We start from the raw sequence: 18729 nt of genomic DNA on the forward strand, positions 1-18729 counted from the left end.
TCATCTTAATGGCTCACTGGCATTGGCTCAGAAACCACTCCTCCTGGCCTACTGCCAGGCGCCATCTTAACTTGGTTGTGGCCCTCATCACATACATATTGTTTTGTTTTTGTTTTAATTGATTTTTTTTAATGTGGTGTCAAGGATAGAATCCAGTGCCTCACACATGCTAGGCAAGGCACTCTACCACTGAGCCACAACGCCATCCTTTGCCATCCCTTGTTGTTTTTAAAGAATCACCCTAGAATGTGAACTGTGGTGATACGGATCTTATTTGATCTATTTCTCAATTTGTTTTTGGCACCCAGAATATTATGTATTATATATTTGGTAAATATTGATGAGTTGCAGTACAAAGTAGGCTAGAGAATTGAAGGATATTGTTTGTAATTTTGAAAATCAGTGACTAATAATGAATGCCAGTCACTAATGGTAAAGCATTCTGAAATGTCTTTGCAAAAAGAAGCAGAGAAAATTAATGAAGTCACAGCCTTTCATTTTATATAAATTACAACGATTATATTCAGGGATTCTCCAAGGAACTTTTAAAGGTTCACAAGCATTGACTGTGTTTCTTTGACTCAGGAGAGCAAAAATTCTCTGTGGAAGTTAAGTACTTGCTCTTCTCAAGCATTAATTTAATAGAGGAACTATTTAAATCCTGAGAAAAACCAAGTTCCCCGATAGTAAGTAAAGACCCTTTTGCCTTATCTCAGTGAAAAGCTTAACAATTATTTTTAAATGTTGGTATCTGTTGACATCCAACCCTAGGAAGTAGTCGGCTGTGGGCCTCACTTGTCTCATTTTTCCTATTTCAAAGTAAATTCTAAGCTAAGCCAAGTTAGAAAAGCATACTATGAGAATCCTGTAGATGGCAGTGTTTGCTTTACTCTGAAAATTTTTTTTTTTTTTAGGTCATCATTAAGACTATGGGCTGGAATCTTGTTGGTCCTGTTGTTCGGTGCCTTTTATGGAATGATAAAGATGATAAAAGAAAAGATTATTTTCTGATGCTTGATTTATTGGTAAAGGTATGTTAATAACCAGGTTCTCTTTGTCAAAACACACAGCAGTATTATTATTATTTTTAATGTCTAATTCTTATTTGATAAGAAAATTTTTAGTTCATCAAGATATATAAGAAGAAAATTCTGGAGAGAAGCCCAGTCTTTTTGTTGTTGTTTGCTCTTTTTAGATTACATGACAATAGGGTGTAATTCACATATTATACATGCATGGAGGAGGAGAAGCCCAAACTTAATTGGATGGGCAGTTCCATTTCCTAGGAAGTTGTATTTTAATAAGTACCCTTATTATATAGATGTATTTTACAGAAATAATGCAAGACAACATTGATTTTTTTTTTTTTTTTGCAATATTGAAACAAAATCAAATATCAGTGTTCTTTTCTCTGTGGAAATTCCTTTCATATCCTCTTTTTTGTTGTTGTTGTTGATGGACCTTTATTTTATTCATTTATTTATATGTGATGATGAAAATCAAACCCAGTGCCTCACATATGCTAGGCAAGTGCTCTACCACTGAGCCACCATCCCAGCCCTCATATCCTCTTAAAAATATGAAAAACCTAGACTGTAAGTGATCACAATAGAAGTATGAATAGGAAGTAGAACACAGATCAGTTGTGACTCACAATTTTTAGAGACCATTGGTAAAAGGCTAGTTGAGTTATAAGTCAATGTACAACTTTTTTTTAAAATATTTATTTCCTAGGTGTAGATGGACACAACACAATGCCTTTATTTTTATGTGGTGCTAAGGATTGAACCCAGGTCCTACCCGCGCTAGGTGAGCACTCTACCACTGAGCCACAATCCCAGCCCTCAACGTACAACTTTTAAGAAAGAATAAACTCTGAGTTAAAAAAGACATTATAAGAAGCTACTTGGAGATCAGTGCAGGTATATACAAATATGTATTTGGTAAAAGAAGACTATGAGAGTTTTTTAAAAATACAAGACAAATAGGCTGGGGATATAGCTCAGTGGTAGGAGTGCTTGCCTAGCATGTGTGAGGCCTTGGGTTTGATTCATAACACTGCAAAAACATAAACAACACCCCCCACTAAAACAAAACAAAACAAAAAAACAATGAGGCAAGCAAGGTGATAAAATATGGCCATTCAGAAAGCAATGCAAAATTTTATCTGTCCAGGAAGTAAAAAGGAAACTCTAAGGTAGTCTAAATACCCAGCAACATGGAATAGGAAGCTCAAGCTTCCTATGTGGGAAGCTCAAGCAATCTAAAGCAGCATACGGAAGCTCAAAGGAAACCTGAGCTCTGGTGATTCACTACTCTTCTAATTGTATGAAGCATTTTACTGTTAAGCAAAAATAATTGTGTTTTCTCAGTATATGCTTTCTTTAAAATAGTAATCATGTGGCTTTAAATGCAACTTGTATTAAACAGGTTCAATTGTGAATATTTTTATAGTTATGTAATCCAAAGGAATTATTGTTGGGTTTGCTTGAACTGATTGAAGAGCCCTCTGGAAAACAGATATCCCAAATTATTCTTCTTTTACTTCAACCTTTACAAACAGGTAATTATCATTTTGTTATCAAAGTAGTTCTTGTTTTATTTGTGTAAGTACCTTGATGTTTGCCCCCAAATGTCAATGCGACACCAAAGTAAAATTTATGACAAATTATTGAGTGTTCTGCTTACACTAATAAAAGCAAATGCCAATTTGAATCTTGCTGTTGTGTTGTTACCCAGTAAACACTTTGTTGAAGGTCATACTGTTTGTTCATGTGCTATATTACAACCTGTAACTTTCTGGTTAATCTTCTTACCTGTGGTTTATATCTAGAATTTTCCTTTGAAGCAAATTTAAAGGGTTACTCTGATGTCTGCAGTACTCAGTCTGACAGTATTGTGGTAGTTTTGTATCTTGGTTAAGAATAGTATCAAGCAGGCTGTTCAGCCTCTATTTTGGAAGGTTGGGATTAAGAACAGCAAAGGTATGACTGAAGAGTGAAACTAGGAGGCAGATGGAATGATAAGACTCCATAGCTAAGTGGAATTGTAGAATTGATAAGTAATGGATCTTAGCAACCAAGACAGTATTTATCCATAAGAAGAGGTTATTTTTCATTTTAGGAAATATGTATATCTCAGAGTCTGATAGAGTGACCTAGCATCAGAAATTAGAGTAAATTCAATTTAAAAATGAATGTTCCTGAGTTTTATACTACTTAAAACACTCAATCTTCTTGGGAAAAAAAATACTAGCTCCCATTTGTACACTACTGTATAGCTTACCACTCATGGAAAGAATGTGTTTCTCTTTTAAGTATGTAACCTGTTACAAACACACCTAAACAATATTTCATGGCGTCAGTTTTAAGATGCTTCATTAATTTCTGTATCACCAAGAAAAAAAAAAAGCACTCCCAATTAAGCTTAGGATATTTCATCTTGATGTCAGAGTTGTTAAAATGTGAGGAAAGAAAGTATTTATAATTGCACATGTATATTGAATTTCTTATCCTTTGTTTAGCATACTTGATGAGGCTATCTCAAATAACAACCTGGTCTCTATTGTAGTGATTCAGAAACTTCGAAACAATAAGGCATATTCAGTTGGGTTAGCATTGTCTACCCTTTGGAGTCAATTATCTCTTCTTCCTGTTCCATACTCAAAAGAACAAATACAAACAGATGACTATGGCCTTTGTCAATGTTGCAAGGCCTTAATAGAGTTCACTAAACCTTTTGTGGAAGAAGTTATTAAGGACAAAGAAAACAAGGAAAATGAAAAATTAAAGGATGAATTACTGAAATTGTAAGTATATATTTAAAAAACAGCTCACAATGAATTTACTATGTTAAGTTATTTTATATTTGTCATGCAACTATAAATCTAGTTTTAGATTTGAATTTTAAAAGACTAAACTGTTATATCTTAAGCTGATATAACATGACATTTAATGAGTCATTCATATTTTTTAAAAAAATATAGGCATTGTGGTGCATGTCTGTAATCCCAGTGGTTCAAGAGGAGGGGGCAGGAGGATTGCAAGTTCAAAGATAACCTGAACAATTTACCAAGGCCGTATACAATTTAGTGAGACCCTATCTCAAAAAATAAAAAGTACTATGGACGTAGCTCAGTGGTTAAGTATCCCTGGGTTCAATTTACCAGTACCAAAAAATAAAATTAAATAAATAAAACCAAGTCTATTCATTTAATTTATTTCATATTCTTTTATGTGCTGCTTTTATTCATCGTAGTATAGTGAATAATGAAAGTGGAGAAGTAGATACATATAACTCAAAGAATCTAAACTGTGAGGAAATTGTGTTTTTATTGTCCCTGTGAAAACTGCAGAAGGACCAGCAGACAGTTAAACATTCAGCTCTCCATGAAAACAACAAAGTATTCACACAATAGTATTTACTCGGGGTTACTATGGACTAACCATGCAGTGTTCAATGTGGCTATCAAAATACTTGACATATAGTTGGTCCAAATTAAGATGTGCTCTAAGTATAACATATCCTGTGGACTTCAAAGATTTGATATTCTCCTTTTTTTTTTTTTTAGTTGTCAATGGGTCTTTATTTTATTTATATATGGTGCTTGGTATCGAACATAGTGCCTCACACATGCTAGGCTTGTGCTCTACTACTGAGCCACAACTCCAGCCCGATTTGACATTCTTTAAAAACATAGTATAATACTTCAGTGATTTTTTTATATTGATATGTGTTGAAATATTTTAGACATATTTATAGGACAGCACTAAACTAGATTATTTAATTACATAGACTAATAACATTTTTTTTTTAAATCTTGGAGAATTTAGCTAGTGTTAGTTTTCTATTTTTGTCGGATTAGGACATTAAAAAAATTTTTTTAACCACTTATGAAACCCATTACTTCATGAAAGAAAAGATTTTAGGGAAATAGGAAAGGCGTAATCACAGAATAAAATTTGATTTTCTAAGTAAAAGAAATAAAACTTTATGAAAACATGAACTAATGAATAAAACATCTTGGACTAGCACCGGTTCTCAAACATTCAGAATCCACTGGAACAGTCTATACATAGAAATGAATTTCACTATGTTGGGTCTAGCAAGGTATTTTTGATGTTCTCTCAATTACTAATAAGATAATTCATCAGCCATTTTATAGGCATTGAATTATTGGTGCTTAGTCCATTTGTGCTGTTGTAATAGAATATCTGAGACTGGGTACTTTATAGTTAATAGAAATACATTGACTCTGAGTTCTGCAGGCTGGGAAATTGAAGATCAAGGCACCAACATCTGGTGAAGGCCTTGAGGTGTCTTCTCAGAAGGGTGGAGAGACACAGGGGGGCTGAATTTACCCTTTTATAACAACACTAATTCCTCCCGTAAGTGTGGAGCCCTGGACTAATCACCTATCAAAGATCCTATCTCTTAATAATGTTGGAATGGCAATTACGTTTCAACATGAGATTTGGAAGGGATAAGCATTCAGACCATAGCAGTGCTTATTTTACTTTTCATGTAAAACTAACTTAAATATGAAGAATTGGCATTTTATACTAGGCAAGTGTTGATTTCTTAATTAACCTATTTCTCATGCCTTAGTTGTTTCAAAAGCTTGAAATGCCCTTTGCTGACAGCACAATTCCTTGAACAATCTGAAGAAGCTGGAAGTGATCCTTTTAGATGTTTTGCATCTGAGATAATAGTAAGTACAGCTAATTCAATCTACAAAATGTGCTATAAACTTAAATGTTATCCTTTTATGTTCTCATATACTATATGTGTGTATGTAAATTGATTATTTTTTTAAATATATTTTTTAGTTGTAGACGGACACAATAAATACCTTAATTTTATGTTTGTTTGTTTATTTTTATGTGGTGCTGAGGATCAAATCTAGTACCTCACACATCCCAGGTGACCGAGCCACAACCCTAGCCCTTGATAATTTATTAATAAAGAAATACATGGTTTTGTAGAATATAGGTAAGTAAAAAAGATGAAAAGTAGAACAGTAATAATTTCACTACAGAAAGACAAATACTATTAACACCTTCCAGAATTTTTCTGCCTATATACTCATAAATGTACATACATATTGTTACTGTCTAGAGGTGATGGATTCGTTGTCTCCATTCAGTGAAGAATTGAAGAATAGGACACAGAGATAGCAAGCAAGAAGTAGTTTTATTGCAAAAGCAACAGAAATACAGAGATAGACTTCTCTGAAGAGACAGGGCCCCAGAGCTGGGACTTTGCGGGGGAGTTTTGGCCTGTTCTTTGTAAGGTCTCTGGAATTTCCTCCTTTCCTTGTCTCCTCCTTTCCTTGTCTCCTCCCCCACCCACAGTCTTCTCACTATTAGTGATTGGTGCCTCCTCTGTCCACGTGTTTATCTCTTGGGTCCCCCTCTTAGGAGCACAAATGTGAAAGTATCTGTCTGATTGGGTCCCCTGCTTGTGTCCAAAACCACTTTTGTCAAGCAGGAAGTTGACCTCATCAGAAGACCGTCTCCATGCTCCCTGTTCTGGACATCCTCACTCAATATCTTGTCCTGGCTGCCTGTGTCCTTGTACATCTCCCTCAATATATACATTTCTTAAAGACTATCATATTTGCCAGGCTTGGTAGCATACACCTGTAATTCTTTCTTAGCCAAGGCAAGAGATGGACATCATTTCCCTAGTACACGTATGAAGACATGAATGGTTGACTCTAGTTTGTATACAATCAGAGAAATGAAAAATTGTGTTCCATTTGTGTATTATGAATTGAAATGCATTCTGTTGTCATAACAAATTAGAACAGATAATTAAATTAATTAATTTTTTTTAAAAAAAGAGGTCTGGGGATAGGCCCTGGGTTCAATCCCCAGCACCACACACACAAAAGAAAGAAAAGCCAAGGCAAGAGGATTGCAAGTTCAAGGCCAGCCTCAGCAACTTAGTGAGACTGTCTCAAAATGAAAAGGGCTGTGGTGGCTCAATGGGTTTAATTCCCAGTGCTATGTACACATACACACAAAGTCTAAGCATATTTATACACACACACACATACACACATTTTTGTGATCTATTTTTTTCTCTTAATATTATTTTTCTATTGGCTTTAGTATTATATGATGTGGATTTAATATAATATATTTATTTAATCTGAATCATGAAGTCAACATTTAAATTATTTTCAGTTTTTCATTATTATGAACAATTCCAACTTTCTTTTTTTAACAGTTAAGTCTGTGATAAGTATTCTTATAATTAAATCTTTGCATACTTGAAATTCTTTTTTTTTTTTAAAGAGAGAGTGAGAGAGGAGAGAGAGTGAGAGAGAGAGAGAGAATTTTTAATATTTATTTTTTAGTTCTCTGTGGACACAACATCTTTGTTGGTATGTGGTGCTGAGGATCGAACCCGGGCCGCACGCATGCCAGGCGAGTGCGCTACCGCTTGAGCCACATCCCCAGCCCCACTTGAAATTCTTAGAAATGGTTTTCTGTGTTCCTCAAATTCCTCATTTTTAAAGGTCATGAAAAATGTTATCAGAGTAGCTCCAGAAATAAGTTTTATTGTAAAACAATTTGGCTTCATGTGTCCAACAGTATTTTAAGCTGTGCAAAGATTCTGTATCAGAGAAATGATTTGAAATATAGAAAAATGTGTACTTAAATCTAATAGTCATGAATTTCAAGAGAGCCATCATTGGCTCTGTGGCTTTTTTCAGTCATGTTTGGTTGTGCAGGTGTAGCATTGGAGGAAAGTTAGATTTAATTAGATTGGGGTTTTGAGAACTAGTGAGTTCTACAAAGCAAGAGAAGGGCAAGGGATTGAGCAAAGTGATCACTTTAATTACAATGGAATTTAACTCCTGGGTAAGAGGGAAGTTAGGACATAAATTGAACACAGTGAATGCAGTATTAGTTGAAGATAGTGGTGTGGTTGACAAATTGTTGGAATTACTAATTGGAGTAAATTGAAAAGTAAAAGTTAAAGTAAAAAAAGGAAAAAGTTAAAGAACAGGATACTTGAATTAGTATTATTTTTTAAAAATATTTTTTAGGGGCTGAGGTTGTGGCTGAAGTGGTAGAGTGCTCGCCTAACACGTGTGAGGCACTGGGTTCGATCCTCAGCACCACATAAAAATAAAATAAAGATATTGTATCCGCCTAAAACTAAAAAATATTTTTAAGAAAATATTTTTTAGTTGTAGACAGACACAATACTTTTATTTATTTTTATGTGGTGTTGAGGATCGAACCCAGTGCCTCACACGGGCCACGCAAGTGGTTGTTCACCACTGAGCCATAAGCCCAGCCCTAAAATTAGTATTATTAAGGAAAAGTTGTAGTTACTAATAACAGTGTTTGGGGTATGGCTATAAAAGTGGGTTTTCTAAAGGAGAGGTTAGAGCCAGTTGTGGTGGTGCACACCTATAGTTCCAACGACTAGGGAGGCTGAGGTAGGAGGATCTCAAGTTCAGGGCCAACCTCAGCAACTTAGTGAGACCCTGTTTTAAAATAAAAAAGTCTGGGATGTATCTTAATAGTAAAGTACCTCTGGGTTCAATTTCTAGTACCAAAAATAAAAAAGGAATGATTTTGGCTAATTTATATTGTTACATTGTGTGCATGTGTGAATATATAACAACAAATCCCATTATCATGTACAACTATTATAAACCAATAAAAAATGTGGAAAGTAAAATAAGGAGAGGGTAGAGGCCAAGATTACTGGACTAGACAAAAATAAAATATCTAAGATTCACCTTAGAACATCTTTGATTATAAGAGAATAGAAATTCAGTGGAGTAGAAAAGGGAATGAAGAGAAAGGAGGGAGATGAGAAAAAGAAAGAGTGGAGGGCTGGGGTTGTGGCTCAGCAGGAGAGTGCTCACCTTGTACATGGGAGACCCTGGGTTTGATCCTCAGCACCACATAAAAAATAAAATAAGGGGGCTGGGATTGTGGCTCAGAGGTAGAGTGCTCGCCTAGCATGGGCGGGATCTGGGTTCGATTCTCAGCACCACATAAAAATACAGGCATTGTGTTGTGTTCGTCTACACCTAAAAAATAAATATTAAAAAAATAAAATAAGTGAAATAAAGGTATTATGTTCAACTACAACTAAAAAATAAATATTAAAAAAAAGGAAAGACATAACTTTCCTATGTACATATATGAATAAACCACAGTGAATCTTATCATCGTATACATCCATAAGAAATTAATTTAAAAAATACAGCTATGGGAACTATGGGTAAATGGCAAAAAGATCAATAGAAGGAAGGAACAAGGAGGTGGGGGAAGAGAAAAGGAAGGAGAGGATTGGGATCTGAATTAGAACAACATATATTCCATGCTTTTATAATTGTATCAAAATGGATTCTACTGTCATGTATAACTAAAAAGAACACCCCAAAAAAGTGGTATTGAAAAGCCAGTCAAAGAAGTGACCTTGAGGTCTAATGACTACAACAAGAAGCTGGAGAGGTAAAGTCACAAGAAAGGAGTTTTAAAGCTGAGGGATTTTAGAGAGGATGGAAAAGAATGGTCTAGAGGCAACAAGGAGAGCAGGTATACTTTCATGCCTAGTTGTACAGTGGGTATGGATTAAAAAAAATAGCAACCATTTAAGAGAGTTGTAGAGAAAACAGTTTCAGCAGAGAACCAGATTTGGAAAATAGGTAGGAAGACCATTTAGAGAATAATTGATTTTGCCAATAATTGTAAGATCCAGAAGCCATGATTTAAGGGTTTCTGAAATTTGAGCAGAATTGAGAAAAGGAATCAGAGGAGGAGGGGATCCCAGAAAATTATGGAAACTACATTCTGAGGATGAGAAATAACTTTGTGACTCATGTAACTAGGGGTACATAGTTTAATATGGTTAATGATGATGCTCAAGATAGTAGTGAAGAAGCTGTGAGTGATGAAGGATTTTTCTAGGAGCATATGAAATCTGGGGCCTTTTCATTGTTGGCATGCTGCACTACAGTATAATGTTCTGGATATAGTGTAAGTACCACCATATATGGTAGGTATATTCTATTTTGAGAAGATGGCTGTGAAAGTTAGAAACTGTTAAAGGGTATTAAACCTGGGAATAATACAAAGAAATTCTTTGGGATTCATCATTTTAATAGAAGATAAATTTAACTGGGATAAGATGGAAGTAGAAAGCCTCGTCAGGTATTCATTGGGAATTGAGAGACATGATAAGAGCCTAAGTGTGTACAATGGTAAAGAAGAAGAGGAGCAGGCAGATTTGAGAACTTTGAGATCATATTTGCAGAATTTGATCATTGATCGTGTGTGGAACAGTAAAAGGGGTGTCATGAATGAAGTTTTTTGTAGGGTTACAGAACATATGAGGGTGCCAATAACTGAGATAGAGAATACAGAGCAAGAACATGTGTCTTGTGATTTAAAACTATAGAAATTCAAAATGTTTAGAAAACTAGAATTAGAACATTATATCCTCATGTACCGATCGCTGAGCTTTAGCAATTTGACATTTTGCCAATTTTATTTCATCTATCCTCCCTGTTTTCATGCTGTAGTATTTTATAGCAAGTCCTAGACATATGACACCTGACAAGATTTATACATATGTATGTGTGTATACACACACACACACATATTGGTAGTAGGGATTGAATCTGGGGCATTTTACCACTGAGCTACATCCCCAGTCCCGTTCAGTTTTTACTTTGAAACTGAGTCTTGCTAAATTGCTGAGGCTGGCCTCAAACTTGTGATCCTCTTGCTTCACCCTCCCAAGTTGCTGGAATTACAAGTGTTTACCACTGCATCCAGGTAACATTAATTTCTTTATATAAATGCTTCTTGACTTACTGTGGGGTTTTACAGCAATAAACCCATCAAAAGTTGAAAATATATTAAGTTGAAAATGTATTTAGTACACATGACCTACTGAACATTATAGCTTAGCAACACAGTATACTACAGAGTATCATTTGTTTACTTTCATAATTATATGACTGACCAGGAGCTGTGGCTCCCTGCCACTGCCCAACATTGCAGGAGAATATGATACAGCATATCACCAGCCTAGGAAAAGGTCAAAATTCAATGTTTGATTTCTACTCAGTGTGTGCCACTTTCACAACACCATAAAGTTAAAAATTTTCAAGTTGGGGATCGTCAATGTGTCTAATACCCAAAAAAAGGTTTTTAAGGAGAAGTTTTTTAATAAAGGTGGGTGAGATCACCTCCCCCCGCCAAAAAAAAAAAAAAAAAAAATATATATATATATATATATATATATATATATATGAGTTCAGCCTAAGAAAAGGGCTTGAAACTACACCCTAAAGACTATTACCACTTCGGAGGAACCCACCAAAGAGATCAAAAGGAAAATTGATAGAAATATCACAGAAACTGGGGTAGTGGGGTTTCAGGAAGAACAAAGTAATCAATACTATTAAATGTAGCAGAGAAATCCTGTAGGAGTTGGAAAGCATCCATTGGATTAGAAAGTAAGATTGCATTGATAATCTTAGCAAGAACAGTTTTTCGAGTATAGTGCTGAAGACAAAAATCAGAGTGGAATGAGTAAAAGAATTAAAAAAATAAGAAAAGGAGATGTACTATTTAAAAGAGTCTGAATGAATAAGGAAGGGAAGAGGCATTAGCTAGAAAACTTGGGCCAATGGAAGCAAAGTGACAGGAGGTGGAAAGGTTTGAGCATGTTTATAGACAAATAAGGTACAAATCATCAGAGGAGAAAAGAGAGGTGTTTATTGGGATAACTGAAAAGACATGGCCCAAGAGCAGGCATCTGGGCACAGGAACAAGGAATAAGAGGATGCTTGAAGAGGAGGAGATAAAAATGGATATGTATGTCAAGAAATTTGTAGCAGAAATGGGATATTATAATTTAGGGAAATCAAACTCTCTAGCCTTGAATTTCTAGGGGAAAGAGATGACCTCTTCAAGAATGAGGGCATAATCAAGAATCTAGGAATTAAACCAGAGACCCTGTGCCTAATAGAGGAAAATGTAGGCCCAAATCTCCATCATGTTGGATTAGACCTTGACTTTCTTAATATGACTATTATAGCACAAGAATTAAAATCAAGAATTAATAAATGGGATGGATTCAAACTAAAAAGCTTCTTCTTAGCAAAAGAAACAATCAGTGAGGTGAATAGATAGCCTACAGAATGGGAGCAAATTTTTACCACGCACACATCAGATAGAGCACTGATCTTTTAAGATATATGAAGAACTCAAAAAGCTAAACACCAAAAAAATAAATAAATAACCCAATCAATAAGTGGGCCAAGGACCTGAACAGACACTTCTCAGAAGAGGATATACAATCAACAAATATATTTTAAAATGTTCAACATCTCTAGCAATTAGAGAAATGCAAATCAAAACTATTCATTTCATCTCACTCCAGTCAGACCAATAAGTGTTGGCGAGGGAAAAGGGTACACTCATACATTGCTGGAGGGACTGCAAATAGGTGCAGCCAATATGGAAAGCAGTATGGAGATTTCTTGGAAAACTGGGAATGGAACTACCATTTGACCCAGCTATTCCACTCCTTGGTTTATACCCAAAGGACTTAAAAACAGCATACTGCAGTGAGGCAGCCACAAGAATGTTTATAGCAGCACAATTCACAATAGCTAAATTGTGAAACCAACCTAGATGCCCTTCAGTAGATAAACAGATAAAAAAAAAAATGTGGTTTGTATACACAATTTGGAATATTACTCAGCATTAAAAGGGAATAAAATCATGGTGTTTGCTGGTAATTGGATAGTATTGGAGAATAGTATGCTAAGTGAAGTTAGCCAATCCTGAAAAACCAAATGCTGAATGTTTTTCTGATATGAGGATGCTGATCCATAATGGGGATGGATGGGGGAGCATGGGAGGAATGAATGAACTTTAGATAGGGCAAAGGGGAAGGTAAGAGGCATGGGGGTAGTAAAGACAGTAGAATGAGATGGACATCATTTCCCTAAGGACATGTATGAAGTCGTGAATGGTGTGATTCTACTTTGTGTACAACAAGAGACATGAAAAATTGTGCTTTATATGTGTAATATGAATTGAAATGAGTTCTCATATATAACAAGAATAAATAAATTTAAAAAATGAGGGCATAGAAATGAGGATTGAATAAAAAGCTACAGGAAACCAGTCAAAGGTTTGGAGTACTTGAGGGGAGAGGAAGAGATGGTAGAAAACCATGCAAGTGTTGTTGGAGACCACAGCTATAAGGGTAACAGTCTGTATTTTTGTGTGATTTCTATAGTAGTACTCACTTACCTGGGTGTTTACGTAGAAAAGTTGGATTGTAGTTATTTTTAAGTTGACCTTTTACTGCATAGGTGCAGATGAAGGAGTTACAGGGTGCAGATAGTTCAAGTGATCAAGGATGGTTAGGGAAAGAAATAGGAGATAGGATAAAAGTGGATGGATAAGTAGGTTAAAATGAAGGGATCACTGGGTTAGAGAAGTTAGGCTGAAAAGCAGACTGGTAGACAGAGACAGAATAAGAGGGTTTGGTCAGAAAATGAGATCATGAAGTTTAAGGTATTTGGTGTGAAACAACTCCAAATGTTAGCAGAGATTCAGAATAGGATTAGGTGCTGAAATGGATTAGAACTTGAAGATGATTAGTATTTAGAAATGAGGTTGGCCTCTTATAAAGAGTTACCTACATGAACATTCAACTTTCTCAGCATCATAACAGGAATTGGATAGAGAAAAAATTGTAAGCAAATGCCATAATCTTCAGTGAATGTGAGTAAATGATCAGGAAGTCAACACATGACAGAGAAAAGGACAGTACAGCTTCTGCATCAGAGGAAAACATTTTTTGCTGAAGAGTACAGAAAGAGCCAAGATAATACTAATGTACCTATTTGTGTCTCCCAGGGCTGCCTTCCTGGCCCTGTTGTATAAAAGGTGTGAGAGAATGAGCAGTTCTTCCCACCAGAAATGACATCAATTTAATTAATGCAATAAGGCAGAGCAAGTGTTCCATGAAGAGGTTTAGGGTATAGAAGAGTAATCCTTAGATCTCAGAGGGAGGAGCAGTTCAAATAGAAAGGGCCAGGAGTGAGGAAACACAAAGCAGTCAAGAAGTAGAGGTGAGATGAGGTAGGAAATGAAATGTTGTTTCATTTGTTGTTTGCTGGAGGAGTACTGGTAAGTGTGGTGTGACTACATTGACTTACCTCAGCAATCCTTACTTGGGCACTGTTTTTTTTTGTTGGTATAGAACTGAATGAATGTCCCAAAGGCTGCCATATAGGAATATTCCTCATAGGATAGACTGGGGGCTGCAGTTGTAGCTCAGTGGTAGAGTGCTTACCTAGAATATGTGAGGCACTGAGTCCAATCCACAGCATTACATTAAAATAAATAAATAAAATAAAGGTATCAAGTCCATCTTTAACTACAAAAGTGAGACCGGGCTTTGTGGCACAAACCGGGCTTGGGAAGCTGAGACAGGAGGATTGCTAGTTCAAAGCCAGCCTCAGCAATGGTGAGGTCCTTAGCAATTCGGTGAGACCCTGTCTCTAAATAAAATATAAAATAGGCCTGGGGATATGGCTCAGGGGTTGAGTGCCCCTGAATTCAATCCCCAGTACCCTCCCACAAAAAAGACAATGAGAATCTGAATGTAATAAACTTTTTATCTTGTAGCTATAACAAGAATGTGTGGCTTTGAAAAATCAGTACAGCAATCTATATTTAGCATCTGTTAGCTAAATAACAGTCTCTTATGACTGAAGATGATTTTTCATGGTTCTTTTTTATGTTCTGAAATGACTAATGGAACCATCTGGAATTGACAGATTTTAATTTCCCCAAAGGCCGGCAAAGTCTTATTTAGCTTTGTAATTCTTTACAATGTTAGGCTCAGTGCCTGGCACTGAATAAAAGAGTGAATAGAGTAAATATATAGAATTTTGGAATAAAAGAGGACATATATAGAAGGTCAGTATTCATTCTGCTTTAACTGTTGTTGTTATTAATTCCCTTTTAACTTCTGTATGTTAGTTTTGTGTGACCTTAAGTTTCTTAAACTTTGTTTTGGAGATGCTCAGTAAATATTTAACATAGGTATTATGTTATTTCTTACATAAGCAAGTGGAAGTTTAGAGAGGTTAAGTAACTCACCCAGTGTTACATAGCCAGTAAATAGTACAGTCAAAATCAATTCCAGTGAACCAGGCATGGTGGCATGCACCTGTAAAACACCAGCTAATCTGGAAATTGAGGCAGAAGAATCCCCAAATTCTATGCCAGCATGGGCAGTATAGTAAGACTCCATCTTAAAAAAAAGAAGAAAGAAACTAGTCAATCAATTCTAATGCATTTTGAAGGTCAAGTGCTTTTCAGATATTAGACTTAGAAATAGTTTTAAGAGCATAGAGCTGATTTTGTGTTTCTTGAGCATAAAGCTTTAAAGCTGTGGTCCTATACTCTAATGCAAAGATGTGTCTTTTATGACTTGAGAATTTATATGACCTGAGATGTTAGCATGGATTTCTCAAGCCTTGCTGGCACTGATGTGTGTTCTTCTGGACCACTTTGTATTTAGGTAGATAGGATTATATCTTCCCACCCAAAACCATTACCAAATACACACTGACTTCTCCTTCTCTCTTTCCCTCATTGCATGGCAACCACTGTTCTGCTTTCTGTCTTTGTGTATAAAACACTTAATTGTTATTAGAATGTGAAATGATTTTCTTTTGTTCACTTAAGAGCCTTTCATCTGGGCTGGGGTTATAGCTTAGTGGTAAAGTGCTTACCTAGCAATCTGTCAGGCACTGGGTTCGATCCTTAGCACCACATAAAGAAACAAGTAAATAAATAAAATAAAGGTACTGTGTCCATCTACAACTAAAAACACTATTTTAAAAAAAGAGCCGCTAGGGCTGAGGCTCAGTGGTAGCGCACTTGCCTGGCATGTGTGAGGCACTGGGTTCTATTTTCAGCATCACGTATAAATAAATAAAATAAACGTCTATCAGCAACTGAAAAAAAATTTCAAAAGAGCCCTTCAGGGCTGGGGTTGTGGCTCAGCAGTGGAGCGCTTGCCTCACGTGCGAGACCCGGGGTTCGATCCTCAGCACCAAATACAAAAATAAACAAGTGAAATAAAAGTATTGTGTCCAACTACAACTAAAAAATATTTTTTTAAAAAAAGAGCCCTTCATCTGGCAATCATATCATTGATAACTCATTTGTGTGTGTGCCTTTAATTATGATTATGAATTAATTTAGAAACCATATAAATGCTTATGTAAAATGATTTTGTTGTTGGCTTCTGTCTTTCCTACTGTTGTGTAACAAATTCCCACAAACTTAGCAGTTTAAAACAACAGACATTATCAGTTTTTGTTGTTTTTTTTTTTTTTTTTTTGGATCAAGAATCTACAGCTTGGATTTTCTGCTCAGCCTCTCAGATTGTAGGGCAGTTGTTGGTCGGGCTTGCATTGTTATCAGGAGCTTCAGTGGGAAAAGATAAATTTCCAAGTTTCCTCAGGTTTTTGGTAGAATTCATCTCATTAAAGCTGTAGGATTGAGATCCCCATTTCTTGCTGGCCATTGGCCAGGGACTGCTTTCCAGCCTCTAGAGGTTACCTGTAGTCCTCTTGCCACAAAACCCTCTCCATAGATACTCCTGTAATATGTAGCTCAGTTTTTTAAAGCCAGCAGGGAGAATTTCTGACTCTGGGGGGCTAGCCCTAGACCTCAACTGATTAGGGAACCTTAATCATGTCTACAAAAATCCTTTCATTTTTGACATATGACCTAATCATGGGAGTGACATATTATCTTGGTTAAAACAAGTCTTACAGGTCCTACCCATCCTCAAGAGGAGGAGATTATACAGTGTGTGTAAATGGGATAAAAGGTTACCTTCGAGTCTTGCCTGCTATAGCTTCCTTTTTTAACCTATTTCACAGGGGTTTTTATCAGCTATTGGACACCCTTTCCCCAAAATTATTTTTAATCATGGAAGGAAAAAGAGGACTTGGGATTACCTTGAAGTTGAGGAAGAAGAAGACAAACAATTAGCAGACTCTATGGCTTCTCTGGCATATCTAGTATTTGTTCAGGGCATCAGTATTGATCAGCTTCCAATGGTCTTAAGGTAAGAGTTAGTATTTGGTTTATTCATGTATTCTAAAAGTATCAAACTCTCATTTATCTAATGTCCAGTATATACATATTAACATACTAGTACATTTAAAATAAAGTATAAACAAAGTCTGTTTTTATTCTAAATGATACTGGCTATAATGTTAAAGCCAGGTACTAGGAAAGTGCTCTAACACTGAGCTACAATCCTAGCCCAGATGAAATGTTAAAATAAAAAGAGGTGAATATTAAAATCTGTATAAGGGAATGGTGGGCACAAGAGTCAAAAGTGTTAAACTGGTCTTGGTTTTGAAGCTTTTGGTGCCTCCCAGAACTATAAGCAGGGCAGGTGGCTAGGTACTACTCATGGTTACTTTTAAGTATCATATTCTATCATATTACAATAACTTATGAAATATGCATATTTGTTAAGGCTGCTAAAGTAAAGTACCACAAACTAGATGTTTAAAATAACAGAAATGTATTATCTTAGTTCTAGAACCTTAGAAGTCTGAGATTAACGTGTCTCAGAAGGTTGTTTCTTTCCAAGGGCTGTGAAGGAGAGTCTCATTCATGCCTCTGCCTCTAGCTTCTAGTGGTTTGCTCCCAGTCTTTGGTGTTCTTTGGCTTATAGATCTGTTACCCTGTTCTCTGCCTTCGTGTTCATTTGGTAGTCTCCCTGTGTACATGTCTGTCCAAATTTCCCTTTTTAATAGAAACCAGTCATAATTGGATTCAGGCCTACCCAAAGACCTCGCTTTACCCCAAATAAGGTCATATTGTGAGTACTACTGTGACTCCAACATATCTTTTTGAGGGAGAATATATTTCATTCAACCTATAACTGTATATTAAAATTTATAAATATGTGTGTATACATCATTTTTTTTTCTATTTTAGCCCATCATACCTTTTGCAGTTTAATATGGGGCATATTGAAGTCTTTTTGCAAAGGTAAGATCATTTATATAGTATCTCAGGATTAAATAGTAGTGTTTAAATAAACCTTGTTAAGATCAGGGAGATGGCCTTCTCTTCACAAGGCCCTAATTAATTGATTATTTTATAAAACAGTGAAGTGAATATTTATTTATTAAGTCTTTTTCTTAATAAGGGATTTTCCAGTTATCTAAGGTTTTTAACCTTACTTCAAAAGATGGTAATTTTTTACCCCACTGCAGGCTTCTCCATCTAAGGAGGGTCAGTCAATACAAGAAGTTCATCTTTTTGCTTCATGGATGCAATGTAAACTATATCAAAAGGAAGTAGACTTCTTAACCTCACAGTTTTTAACTTTGATCATTGGCAGTGATATTCAGTTATAGTTTTTCTCATTTGAGGTGCTAAGATCAATTATACCTTTTCTCATTTGGGGTGCTAAGAAAGAGGACTTTCTTTTTTTATAAAAAAGGAAAAAAAGGAAGAAGAAATTACAGGGTAACAGGTATGCATAATTTCTACAGACAGAAAATTTAAGCATTTTGCACAACTCTAAATGGTGTCTCTCCCTGTAACAAGTTAAATTATTTCTTAAGATCAGTCAGGGCCTTGCAATGCTCTCCTCTATTAACACTAGTGACAG

At 35.7% G+C, this 18729-nt stretch overlaps 1 protein-coding gene across 4 annotated transcripts in view; it reads left to right on the top strand.

Moving 5' to 3' along the window:
- Positions 1 to 18729, top strand: part of GLMN (glomulin, FKBP associated protein) — a 49420-nt gene that overhangs the window by 12734 nt on the left and 17957 nt on the right. For all 4 annotated transcript variants that reach the window (XM_081305344.1, XM_081305345.1, XM_081305346.1 and 1 more), the window contains 6 exons: positions 915 to 1031; positions 2455 to 2563; positions 3571 to 3808; positions 5608 to 5710; positions 16973 to 17160; positions 18048 to 18101. In XM_081305344.1, coding sequence (XP_081161470.1) covers positions 915 to 1031; positions 2455 to 2563; positions 3571 to 3808; positions 5608 to 5710; positions 16973 to 17160; positions 18048 to 18101 — 809 coding nt within the window. The remainder of the gene's footprint in view (positions 1 to 914; positions 1032 to 2454; positions 2564 to 3570; positions 3809 to 5607; positions 5711 to 16972; positions 17161 to 18047; positions 18102 to 18729) is intronic.

This window comes from Spermophilus citellus (genome assembly GCF_964194105.1).
Source record: "Spermophilus citellus genome assembly, chromosome: 9".
NCBI classification, from domain to species: Eukaryota; Metazoa; Chordata; class Mammalia; order Rodentia; family Sciuridae; genus Spermophilus; species Spermophilus citellus.